Source organism: Staurois parvus, unplaced genomic scaffold (genome assembly GCF_062004578.1).
Source record: "Staurois parvus isolate SC_StPar_1 unplaced genomic scaffold, SC_StPar_1.0 ptg000144l, whole genome shotgun sequence".
Lineage (NCBI taxonomy): Eukaryota > Metazoa > Chordata > Amphibia > Anura > Ranidae > Staurois > Staurois parvus.
Window position 1 is genome coordinate 2,063,307 of NW_028317940.1, and position 13,275 is coordinate 2,076,581.

A 13,275-nucleotide genomic window follows, 5' to 3' on the forward strand; every position below is an offset into this window, starting at 1 on the left:
GTAGTAAGCAAGATGTCACTTCTGACATCATTGCTTACTACATGTGAAACCTGTGAATGATCACAGAGATCACATGGTACAGGGCTAGTCACAGCAGCCTTGTACCATGTGACAAGCTGTGACCAATCACAGCTCACACAGCATTTCTCAATGGCTGCAGGAATGCAGCCAAAGAGAAGGAGAAATGATTTCTTTTACAGCCTTCATGGGTGTAAAAAAAAAAAAATCTTCATCACCCCACACAAGTAGTACAGTGTCACCATGGTGACACTGTACTGTTAGGGTGACAGTATGTAAAAAAAAAAAAAAACATGAATAATAATATAAAAAAATTAAATTATAATTTTTGGTTATAAACTAATTTGGGTTTTTTTTTTTTACTAAAAAGATAACGGAATAAATTTTGGCCAAGATTTATGATGAAATATTATTTATGTGCAACATTTTTTATAAGAAAAACACTTTTTTCAAAATTTTTGCACTTTTTCATTTACATAGCAAAAAAAATAAAAATCCCAGTGGTGAATAAATAACCAAATAACCAAAATAAAGTTGTATCTGTATCAAAAAAATGCTAAAAAATTCATATGGGTACAGTGTTGCATGACCGCGCAATTGTCATTCAAAGTGTGATAGCACTAAAAGCTGAAAATTGGCCTGGACAGGAAGAGGTGAAAGTGTCCGGACTGGAAGGGGGTGACAGTGTCCGGACTGGAAGCAGGGGAAAGTGTCCGGACTGGAAAGGGAGGAAAATGTCTGGACTGGAAGGGGGTGAAAGTGTCCGGACTGGAAGAAGGGGAAGTGTCCGGACTGGAAGGGGGTGAAAATGTCGGACTGGAAGGGGGTAAAAGTGTCCGTACTGGAATGGAGTGAAAGTGTCCGGACTGGAAGGGGGTGAAAGTGTCCGGACTGGAAGAGGGTGGAAAGTGTCCGGACTGGAAGAGGGTGGAAAGTGTCCGGACTGGAAGGGGGGGGACGTGTCCAGACTGGAAGGGGGTGAAAATGTCGGACTGGAAAGGAGTGAAAGTCCGGACTGGAAGGGGGTGAAAGTGCCCGGACTGGAAGGGGGTGAAAGTGCCCGGACTGGAAGGAGGGGGAAGTGTCTGGACTGGAAGGGTTGAAAGTGTATGGACTGGAAGGGGGAGGAATGTGTCCGGACTGGAAGGGTTGAAAGTGTCCGGACTGGAAGGGGGGGAAAGTGTCCGGACTGGAAGGGTTGAAAGTGTCCGGACTGGAAGGGGGTGAAAGTGTCCAGACTGGAAGAGGGTGGAAAGTGTCCGGACTGGAAGGGGGTGAAAGTGTCCGGACTGGAAGGGGGGGTGAAAGTGTCCGGACTGGAAGGGGGTGAAAGTGTCTGGACTGGAAGGGGGGGGGGGAAAGTGACCGGACTGGAAGGGGGGGGGTAGTGTCCGGACTGGAAGGGGGTGGAAAGTGTCCGAACTGGGAGGGGGGGGGGAGGGGTCCAGACTGGAAGGGGGAAAAGTGTCTGGACTGGAAGGGGAGGGAAAGTGTCCGGACTGAAAGGGGGTGAAAGTGTCCAGACTGGAAGGGGGGGGGGGGGAAAGTGTCCGGACTGGAAGGGGGGGAAAGTGTCCGGACTGGAAGGGGAGGGAAAGTGTCCGAACTGGAAGGGTGGGGAAGTGTCCGGACTGGAAGGGGGGGGAAGCGTCCGGACTGGAAGGGGGGGAAAGCGTCCGGACTGGAAGGGGGGGAAAGTGTTTGGAATGGAAGGGGGGGGGAAGTGTCCAGACAGGAAGGGGGGGGGGGAAGTGTCCGGACTGGAAGGGGGTGAAAGTGTCCAGACTGGAAAGGGGGGGGGGGGAAAGTGTCCGGACTGGAAGGGGGGGAAGTGTCCGGACTGGAAGTGGTTAATGACCAAGGCTTATTTTTGCTATTCTGCCATGTGCTATTTTAACTGGCACCCCCTACTCATTCACATGGGGGGGGGGCAGGATCTGGGGACCAGGTTTTGATAAGTCATCCCCCTGCAGACCCCACAACCACTGAGCTAGGGTTGTGGGGAAGAGGCGCTTGTCCCCATCAACAAGGTGATTTGGCGGGGATCCCCCATGCCCCAAAAGCCCCCCCATGTTGAAAGCATGTGCCATGGTATTGTTCAGGAAAGAGGGGGGGGGAAGCTGAGTCATCAGTTGTTAGGGATGCGGCAGCTGTCTTGCCAGCCCGCTCCTTAACAACCAGCTATTCTTCACAGATTTTGAATTGGTTGATATATTTTTGACCGATCAAAATTTGAATTGTTCTTTCTGAAATTTTTTGAAATACTGTCATCAGAGTAGTTCAGTGTCACCACCATTCAGTGTCACCACTGTTCAGTGCTTTTACTTGCAGATCTGGCTGGTTTTTTTTTGTCCCTGACAAGGTTTCCGAGCAGGACCCAAGGTTTCCAAGCAGGACTCAAGGTTTCCCAGCAGAACCCAAGGTTTCCCAGCAGAACCCAAGGTTTCCCAGCAGGATCCAAGGTTTCCCAGCAGGACTCAAGGTTTCCTAGCAGGACTCAAGGTTTCCCAGCAGGACTCAAGGTTTCCCAGCAGGACCCAAGGTTTCCCAGCAGGACCCAAGGTTTCCCAGCAGGACCCAAGGTTTCCCAGTAGGAACCAAGATTTCCCAGCAGGACTCAAGGTCTCCCAGCAGAACAAGTTTCCTAGCAGGATCCAAGGTTTTCTAGCAGGACTCAAGGTTTCCCAGCAGGACTCAAGGTTTCCCAGCAGGAACCAAGATTTCCAAGCAGGACTCAAGGTTTCCCAGCAGCACCCAAAGTTTCCCAGCAGGACCCAAGGTTTCCCAGCAGGATCCAAGGTTTCCCAGAAGGACTCAAGGTTTCCCAGCGGGACTCAAGGTTTCCCAGCGGGACCCAAGGTTTCCCAGCGGGACCCAAGGTTTCCCAGCGGGAACCAAGGTTTCCCAGCGGGACCCAAGGTTTCCCAGCGGGACCCAAGGTTTCCCAGCGGGACCCAAGGTTTCCCAGCGGGACCCAAGGTTTCCCAGAGGGACCCAAGGTTTCCCAGCAGGACCCAAGGTTTCCCAGCAGAACATTGCCCAAAGCATCACATTGGCTGCACAAGCTTGTCATCTTCCCATACTGCATCCTAGTGCCATCACTTCTCCTGAAAAGTAATACCCACCCACCTGGCCATCTACATGATTCAAAAGAAGATGTGGTTCATCAGTTTAGGGTGCACTGTCCTGCTGAAACAGGTCCCTGCTATCAGATTATATCATTTCCATGAAGAGGTGTACTTGCTCAGCAGCAATGTTTAGGTAGGTAGTCCATTTCAAAATAACATCCATGTGAATGGCAGGATCCAAGGTTTCCCAGCAGGACCCAAGATTTCCTAGCAGGAACCAAGGTTTCTTAGCAGGACCCAAGGTTTCCCAGCAGGACCCAAGGTTTCCCAGCAGGACTCAAGGTTTCCCAGCAGGAACCAAGATTTCCCAGCGGGACCCAAGGTTTCCCAGCGGGACTCAAGGTTTCCCAGCGGGACTCAAGGTTTCCGAGCGGGACCCAAGGTTTCCCAGCAGGATCCAAGGTTTCCTATTGGAACTCATGGTTTCCCAGAAGGACCCAAGGTTTCCCAGCAGGACCCAAGGTTTCCCAGCAGAGTATTGCCCAAAGCATCACATTGGCTGCACAAGCTTGTCATCTTCCCGTACTGCATCCTAGTGCCATCTCTTCTGAAAAGTGACACCCACCCACCTGGCCATCTACATGATTCAAAAGAAGATGTGGTTCATCACACCAGGGTGCACTGTCCTGCTGAAACAGGTCCCTGCTATCAGATTATATCATTTCCATGAAGGGGTGTACTTAGTCAGCAGCAATGTTTAGGTAGGTAGTCCATTTCAAAATAACATCCATGTGAATGGCAGGATCCAAGGTTTCCCAGCAGGACCCAAGATTTCCCAGCAGGAACCAAGGTTTCTTAGCAGGAACCAAGGGTTCCCAGCAGGAACCAAGATTTCCCAGCAGGACTCAAGGTTTCCCAGCAGGACCCAAGGTTTCCCAGCAGGAACCAAGATTTCCCAGTGGGACTCAAGGTTTCCCTGCGGAACCCAAGGTTTCCCAGTGGGACCCAATTTTTCTGAGCGTGACCCAAGGTTTCCCAGCGGGATCTAAGGTTTCCTAGTGGGAACCAAGGTTTCCCAGAAGGACCCAAGGTTTCCCAGCAGGACCCAAGGTTTCCCAGCAGAACATTGCCCAAAGCATCACATTGGCTGCATAAGATTGCCATCTTCCCATACTGCATCCTAGTGCCATCTCTTCAACTGGAAAGTGACACCCACCCACCTGGCCATCTACATGATGCAACAGAAGACGGGGTTCATCAGTCCAGGGTGTACTGTTCTGCTGCAACAGGTCCCTGCTATCAGGTTATATTATTTCCATGAAGGGGTGTACTGGGTCAGCAGCAATGTTTAGGTAGGTAGTCCATTTCAAAATAACATCCATGTAAATGGCAGGACCCAAGGTTTCCCAGCAGGACGCAAGATTTCCCAGCAGGACCCAAGGTTTCCCAGCAGGACTCAAGGTTTCCCAGCAGGACCCAAGGTTTCCCAGCAGGACCCAAGATTTCCCAGCAGGACCCAAGGTTTCCCAGCAGGAACTAAGGTTTTCCAGCAGGAACCAAGGTTTCCCAGCAGGAACCAAGGTTTCCCAGCAGGAACCAAGTTTTCCCCACAGGATCCAAAGTTTCCCAGCAGGACCCAACGTTTCCCAGCAGAACATTGCCCAAAGCATCACATTGGCTGCACAAGCTTGCCATCTTCCCATACTGCATCCTAGTGCCATCTCTTCTCCTGAAAAGTGACACCCACCCACCCGTCCATCTACATGATGCAAAAGAAGACATGGTTCATCAGTCCAGGGTATACTGTCCTGCTGCAACAGGTCCCTGCTATAAGGTTATATCATTTCCATGAAGGGGTGTACTTGCTCAGCAGCAATGTTTAGGTAGGTAGTCCATTTCAAAATAACATCCATGTGAATGGCAGGATCCAAGGTTTCCCAGCAGGACCCAAGATTTCCTAGCAGGAACCAAGGTTTCTTAGCAGGACCCAAGGTTTCCCAGCAGGACCCAAGGTTTCCCAGCAGGACTCAAGGTTTCCCAGCAGGAACCAAGATTTCCCAGCGGGACCCAAGGTTTCCCAGCGGGACGCAAGGTTTCCCAGCGGGACTCAAGGTTTCCCAGTGGGACCCAAGATTTCCCAGCGGGACCCAAGGTTTCCCAGCAGGATCCAAGGTTTCCTATTGGAACCCATGGTTTCCCAGAAGGACCCAAGGTTTCCCAGCAGGACCCAAGGTTTCCCAGCAGAATATTGCCCAAAGCATCACATTGGCTGCACAAGCTTGTCATCTTCCCGTACTGCATCCTAGTGCCATCTCTTCTGAAAAGTGACACCCACCCACCTGGCCATCTACATGATTCAAAAGAAGATGTGGTTCATCAGACCAGGGTGCACTGTCCTGCTGAAACAGGTCCCTGCTATCAGATTATATCATTTCCATGAAGGGGTGTACTTAGTCAGCAGCAATGTTTAGGTAGGTAGTCCATTTCAAAATAACATCCATGTGAATGGCAGGATCTAAGGTTTCCCAGCAGGACCCAAGATTTCCCAGCAGGAACCAAGGTTTCTTAGCAGGAACCAAGGGTTCCCAGCAGGAACCAAGATTTCCCAGCAGGACTCAAGGTTTCCCAGCAGGACCCAAGGTTTCCCAGCAGGAACCAAGATTTCCCAGCGGGACTCAAGGTTTCCCTGCGGGACCCAAGGTTTCCCAGTGGGACCCAATTTTTCCGAGCGTGACCCAAGGTTTCCCAGCGGGATCTAAGGTTTCCTAGTGGGACCCAAGGTTTCCCAGAAGGACCCAAGGTTTCCCAGCAGAACATTGCCCAAAGCATCACATTGGCTGCATAAGCTTGCCATCTTCCCATACTGCATCCTAGTGCCATCTCTTCAACTGGAAAGTGACACCCACCACCTGGCCATCTACATGATGCAACAGAAGACGGGGTTCATCAGTCCAGGGTGTACTGTTCTGCTGCAACAGGTCCCTGCTATCAGGTTATATTATTTCCATGAAGGGGTGTACTTGGTCAGCAGCAATGTTTAGGTAGGTAGTCCATTTCAAAATAACATCCATGTAAATGGCAGGACCCAAGGTTTCCCAGCAGGACTCAAGGTTTCCCAGCAGGACCCAAGGTTTCCCAGCAGGACCCAAGATTTCCCAGCAGGACCCAAGGTTTCCCAGCAGGAACTAAGGTTTCCCAGCAGGAACCAAGGTTTCCCAGCAGGAACCAAGTTTTCCCCACAGGATCCAAAGTTTCCCAGCAGGACCCAAGGTTTCCCAGCAGAACATTGCCCAAAGCATCACATTGGCTGCACAAGCTTGCCATCTTCCCATACTGCATCCTAGTGCCATCTCTTCTCCTGAAAAGTGACACCCACCCACCCGTCCATCTACATGATGCAAAAGAAGACATGGTTCATCAGTCCAGGGTATACTGTCCTGCTGCAACAGGTCCCTGCTATAAGGTTATATCATTTCCATGAAGGGGTGTACTTGGTCAGCAGCAATGTTTAGGTAGGTAGTCCATTTCAAAATAACATCCATGTGAATACACGTCAAACCGTGATTACCTTTTTTCTGCTTTCAGCACATTGACTTCAGGGATAACATGTTCGCTTTCTGCCTAATATATCCCATTGACATTCAGATGTTCGATAAGCAATGTTTGCTTTACCTGCCAGTGATCCTAATGTCATGGCTGATTGGTGTACAGTACATACACAACACAAGGCTGTGTTCACACTACGATACGTTTCTCGGGGTTCAAGTTCCCCTGAGTTCCACAAGGTGGTGATCTCACTTCTACCCAAACAGGAAGTCTCTATGGTAGACAGGAAGTGATGTCAACTATAAATAAGACATTCTGGGTGAGGAAGTAGAGAGGAGACATTGCTCGAAGTGGTAACAGAAGAGGTAATAAGATCTGATTTTCTATTTACGTAGATTGGGGTAGGGAGTTCTAGAGGATCGGTGAGGCTCTGGAGAAGTCCTGAAGATGAGCATGAGAGGAGGTGATGAGAGAGATGGATATTAGGAGGTCATATGGGAGGAGCGGAGAGGATGGTTTGGGTAATATACTGAGACAAAGTTGGTGATGTATCTCAGGGAAGATCTATGGATGTGTTTGAATGTTGTTAGTATTTTGAATTTTATTTATTAGGTGAATGGAGGCTAGTGGAGGGATTGGCAGAGAGGGGTGGAGGACACTGAATGGGAGCCAGTGGAGGGATTGGCAGAGAGGGGTGGAGGACACTGAATGGAGGGACTGGCAGAGAGGAGTGGAGGACACTGAATGGGAGCCAATGGAGGGATTGGCAGAGAGGGGTGGAGGACAGTGAATGGGAGCTAGTGGAGGGATTGGCAGAGAGGGGTGGAGGACACTGAATGGAGGCCAGTGGAGGGATTGGCAGAGGGTTGGAGGACACTTAATGGGAGCCAGTGGAGGGATTGGCAGAGAGGTGGAGGACACTGAATGGAGGACACTGAGTGGTTGGTAAGATGTCTGGTAGCTGCATTCATGATAGACTGAAGGAAGGATAGCCCATCATCATTCTCTGTTATCAATTATTGGTCTACAGGAAACCTGTATAGATCGCATAACCAATGAGGATGGAGGAGGACCGGAGGCACATGACTGAGAGGATACTAAACCTCACCATGGAAATCATCTACCTGCTGACCGGAGAGGTGAGGAGGATTCTGGGAGGTCACATGACATCACTCTCATCTCTATTAATAAAACACAGACCTGACCGGAGAGGTGAGGAGGATTCTGGGAGGTCACATGACATCACACAGACCTGACCAGAGATGTGAGGAGGATTCTGGGAGGTTACATGACATCACTCTTATCTCTATTAATAAAACACAGACCTGACCGGAGAGGTGAGGAGGATTCTGGGAGGTCACATGACATCACACAGACCTGACCGGAGAGGTGAGGAGGATTCTGGGAGGTCACATGACATCACACAGACCTGACCGGAGAGATAAGGAGGATTCTGGGAGTCTAACATGATGTTCCTATTGGTTCCCCAATACAGAGATTTTCTCCTCTGAAGTCAGGTGATCATATGACCATCACAGTGCCTCCATGTGACTCCCTAAACCCTGAGAGACACAACATGGAGAAGATTCTAGAAGTCACCAAGAAGATGATGGAGCTGCTGACAGGAGAGGTGAGCGGTGCCGGGAATTCTGGGACATTCTCCAGTAACAGACAAGGGATGTGTCTGGATGGTGACTGTATCACTGTGTGTGTCAGGTCCCTATAAGGTGTCATGGTGTCACTGTCTATTTCTCCATGGAGGAGTGGGAGTATTTAGAAGGACACAAGGACCTCTACAAGGACGTCATGATGGACAATCAGCCGCCCCTCACATCACCAGGTAAGAGGAGACTTTATTGGAAAGGAGAGAGCAGTACGGAGGATCCACCTAGATCCCCCATCATCTGATAAACACATAGAAACAATGGATTCAGTCAGTGTGTGTTTCCTACAGATGGATCCAGTCATGGGAACCCACCAGAGAGATGTCCCTGTCCTCTGTATTCCTGGGATTCCACACAGGAAGGTCACACCATCCCTCACCATCATCAGGTAGATCATTGACAATTATTTGTAGTTGTGATTTATACACAGCATTTTTGTTACAATTAATGTTTTATTATATTTTCAGAGTGGAATCGTCGGGGATGATAATATTGTTGTTAAAAAAGAGTTTAAAGAGGAGGATGAGGAGTATGGAGTGATGGAGGAGCTTTCAGAAGATCCCAAGGATATGATGGAGCCACCTGATAATGGGAATCCACCAGAGAGATGTCCCCATCCTCTGTTTCCTCAGGATTTTAAACCAGTCAATATTAAAGAACGGATAAAAGAGGAGGTTGATGAGGATGGGGTGATGAAGAACCTTTCTGAAGAACACAATATTTGCATGATGGAGCCACCTAATGACAGAACCTCACCAGAGAGATGTTCCCGTCCTTTGTATTCCTGGGATTCCACACAGGAAGATCACAACTATGCAAAACTTGATCAGGTAGGTGAGGAACAATCACTGATAGTATCATTAGGATCTGTACATTATCTGCATTGTTACCATTGATGTCATTTTATTATATATTCAGAGAGGAAACCCAAGAGATCCTACAGTTGAGGTCAAAGAAGAGATAAAAGAGGAGGATGATGAGGATGGGGTGATGGAGGAGTCAGAGATTCCAGAAGGACACAAAGATCTGTACCAAGACTCCATGGAGGGGTCACCCAGCTACAGGAACCCATCAGAGAGATGTCCACATCCTCTGTATTCCTGGGATTCCACACAGGAAGGTCATATCATCCCTCACCATCATCAGGTAGATGATTGACAATCTTTGGTAGTTTTATTTTATACACAGCATGTAGGTTACATTTAATGTTTTGTAATAATATTGCAGAGTGGAATCCTTGGGGATTACAATATTAATGTTAAAGAAGAGTATAAAGATGAGGAGTATGGAGTGATGGAGGAGTTTTCAGATGGACACAAGGATATGATGGAGCCACCTAACACCAGGAACCCACCAGAGAGATGTTCCCGTCCTCTGTATTCCCGGGATTCCACACAAGAAGATCACACCATCCCTCACCATCATCAGGTAGGTGGATCCAGTCATGGGAACCCACCAGAGAGATGTCCCCGTCCTCTGTATTCCTGGGATTCCACACAGGAAGGTCACGCCATCCCTCACCATCATCAGGTAGGTGGAGTTGAGGGTCGGGAACATACAATGATGGAACACTCTGACATGTGGAGACGATGTGTGGACTCTACAAGATGAGATGTTCTATGTGATCTCACATCATAAATCCTTCTATGTTACAGATGTTATTTTCTGCCATTCTGTTGGTTTAGGGTGAAGATCTGATGAACATGAAAGTTGAGGGTGAAGTAGAAGAGACGTATGTGAGGGATGATCAGCAATATACAGAGGAGGCTGGAATGAGGAGGACATTCATAGAGGAGGACACTCCTACAGAGATCAGCACAGGTGACCAGGATATATCCTTCTCTTATCTCTACTCTGTTACCGCCTCCCCCCAGCCCCCATTGTTCCTGCTCCTCTGACAAGGCGGTGTAAATGTAGAAGTGACCTGGGAGGACCAAAGGCTCTTTGAAGAGGGAGTCCCAGCTGGTTGGGACATCCACAGAGAACATCTGCTCCCCCCTATCTCCCTGATCCAGATGGAATCTTGATGGAAGTGAACTAACCCTCTCCTATCTCTTGATGATGTTTTTCTATTTTTCCAGGACCCGCCATGGAGAAACCCTCAAAGGATCGTCTCACTTTATCTCCAGGTTGTACAATGGAAGATGAGGACATCCCAGGAGATCAAATGGAGGAACATTCACATTCACCGAAGTCCTGTCCTTCTGAACATCAGAGATTGCAGACGGGTGAGAAGAAACATGCCTGCCCTGAGTGCGGGAAGAGTTTTCCGCGAAGATATGACTTTGTTTTACATCAAAGAACTCACACAGGAGAGAAGCCGTATTCCTGTCCTGAGTGCGGGAAATGTTTTGCAATAAAATCAAACGTTGCAAAACATCAAAGAGTTCACACGGGGGAGAAGCCGTTTTGTTGCTCTGAGTGCGGGAGATGTTTTTCACAGAAGGCCCATCTTATTTCGCATCAGCGGTCTCACACGGGTGAAAAGCCGTATTCCTGTTCTGAGTGCGGGAGATGTTTCACGGAAAAATCAGTTCTTGTAGCACATCAAAAAGCTCACACGTATGAGAAGACATATTCCAGCCTCAGTGCAGGGCATGTTGTTCAAGGAAATCCGACCTTGTTACACATCAAAGATCTCACCCAGGGTAGAAGCCGTATTCTTGCCTTGAGTGAGGGATATGTTATTCTCTCAAGTCCAGTCTTAACAAACATCTGAGGTTTGGCAGAGGTGAGAAACCGCATTCCTGTCATGAGTGTGGAAAATGTTTGAGGGGAAAAAAGTCCTTGTAAAACATTTAAACAACTCACAGAGGTGTAAAGGTGTATTCTTGCCCTGAGTGTGGGAAATGTTTTTCACAGAAGTCCTATCTTCTGAAACATCGGAGTACTCGCACCACCTACGAGGGGTATTAGTATCCTGAGTGTGGGAAATGTCTTCTCTATGGATGATATGTTGCCGTACATCAGAGATCTCACACTGTGAAGAAGCACACCTTGATATACACCTCAGAAAACACGTGGCTGAGCGCTCCTCTGATCTTTATCATGGAAGAAACACTTTATAAGGAGATCAGAGATCACTAAAGACTTCAAAGTTGTGTCTGGCTTCCTCTGCTAGGAGAGAGAAGGGGGGGTCACTGCTGGTTGGGTCTCACTAGCAGTGTAGTGTGATCTCCCCTGACCTTCAGCAGAAGCTTCCATGGAGGACATCATGGTGAGAAGGGGGGGGGTGTCACTGCTGGTTGGGTCCCCTTAGCAGTATAGTCTGATCTCCCCTGACCTTCAGCAAAAGCTTTTACGGAGGACATCATGGTGAGAGAGAAGGAGGGGGGGTCATTGTTGGTTGGGGTCCCTCTAGCTGTGTAGTCTGATCTCCCCTGACGTTCAAGAACTTTCATAGGCAGAAATACTGGTAAGAGAGAATCTAGATATGGAATAGAGAGAAGGGGAGATCAGACTACATTACAAGACTGCCAATTTCTGTGCAGTAGTCATCAGCCTGCACAGGCAAGATCATTTGCTTGGAGAGCGCCGCCTGCTGGCTGAAAGTAGAACATATGACATTTCTAGATGTAACATTTTATATTTACCTAATAAAAGTACAAATGCATCCTTAATCTCGTGTTTTAGTAATTTTTTTTTTTTTTTTTGTATCAGATTGTTTTTGTTAAAACAGCCTCTTTTCCCCCCCTCATAAATCTCAGATCGTCTGTAGTATGATCCAGTTATAATTTCAGCAGTTCATAGAACCATACACGCGTAATTCCCATCATAATCTCCAACCACAAGATATTTTGCTTTTTCTTTTTTTGTTTCTCTGATTCTTGCAGTAACCTAAGGAAACAACCCCCATTATTATATTAATATGCTTTTACTGGACAAGGTTGCTGTATATACGAACGATTTACATTCCCAGAAAAAAAGATACAAGACATATTAGAGGACTATAAATATGCATACTGTACGTGTGCACATTCAAATGCTATCCATCCTCTCCTAGCTTAGGAAAATAATAGCTATAATCTCTATGCAATAGGGATGCACTAAAAGTTATTTTACCTCTGTTATAACTGGTCCATAATTTCCTTAATAAACAGGACATTTACAGGACATTTTCTGTTATAAAAGTTTGCAAATAAATAATTGTTCTTCATAAATTTAGGCCGAGATGTATTCTGCTCCATGTCTTTGGTGAAAATAACCCAAATTAGGATGTATTTTTTAGCTTGTAGGAAAGTTATAGAGTTCACAAACTATGGTATAGATCTGAATATTGATCAATCCTGAAGTACTGACAGCCAATCTAATTTCTTGAGGTCCAAGAATGTCAGAATAGTACAGATATCCCCAAATGACCCCTTTTTGCAAAGTAGACAGTCCAGCGTACTTCATAAGAGGCATGGCGAGTTTTTTTAAGTTGTTTTTTTTTTTTTGTCATAAGTTTTCGGAAAATTAAAAAAATTAATTTCACAATTTTTTTTTTTTTTTACATCTTGTCACCAGTGCAGTACAGCGTCATCATATAACTGGCATGGCGGTGATCAGGGACACTGACTGGTGACAGTATGGGAAAAAAATATATATATATTTTTTTTTTTTCATATTTCACTATGACCAAAGTAGTACAATGTTACCATAGTAACATTGTACTACTTTGGGGAAGTGATCAGTATTTTTTTTTTTACACAATTTGCTTATAGCAAAGAATTACTTTGATATAAGCAAGCATTTACCTGAATGACATCGATTCATTCAGGGTTTTCTTTTTTTTTTTTTTTTCGTGCTTAGCTGTGATTTGGCCACAACTAATCACATGACATGTGCATGTGATTAGCTGTGACCATTAACAGCTAGACACTAGTATACAATGGATGGCAAGAAGGAAGCCATCCATTGTATACAACTGTCATGTGACCTACTGTGATTGGTCACATAAAGTAAGTGTATATACATACACACATCTGTCCTTTACTAGC

At 47.1% G+C, this 13,275-nt stretch overlaps 2 protein-coding genes across 3 annotated transcripts; both read left to right on the top strand.

The window, feature by feature from the left end:
* The first annotated feature begins 6,920 nt into the window (after positions 1–6,920).
* Positions 6,921–8,358, top strand: LOC149465094 (uncharacterized). Its single transcript, XM_089673748.1, has 3 exons — positions 6,921–6,997; positions 7,663–7,771; positions 8,128–8,358. The coding sequence occupies exons 2-3, from the start codon at positions 7,688–7,690 to the stop codon at positions 8,356–8,358; spliced, it is 315 nt and encodes a 104-aa protein (XP_089529874.1). The 5' UTR covers positions 6,921–6,997; positions 7,663–7,687.
* On the top strand, positions 8,310–12,456 carry LOC149465095 (uncharacterized). Of its 2 annotated transcripts, none has more exons than XM_089673682.1 (7): positions 8,310–8,472; positions 8,587–8,684; positions 8,764–9,126; positions 9,215–9,442; positions 9,524–9,826; positions 9,982–10,117; positions 10,378–12,456. In XM_089673682.1, the coding sequence occupies exons 1-7, from the start codon at positions 8,388–8,390 to the stop codon at positions 11,013–11,015; spliced, it is 1,851 nt and encodes a 616-aa protein (XP_089529808.1). In that variant the 5' UTR covers positions 8,310–8,387; the 3' UTR covers positions 11,016–12,456. The 2 variants fall into 2 exon arrangements, with proteins under 2 accessions (XP_089529808.1, XP_089529809.1); XM_089673683.1 differs by having other exon boundaries at positions 8,312–8,472; positions 9,524–9,724.
* Positions 12,457–13,275: the final 819 nt, after the last annotated feature.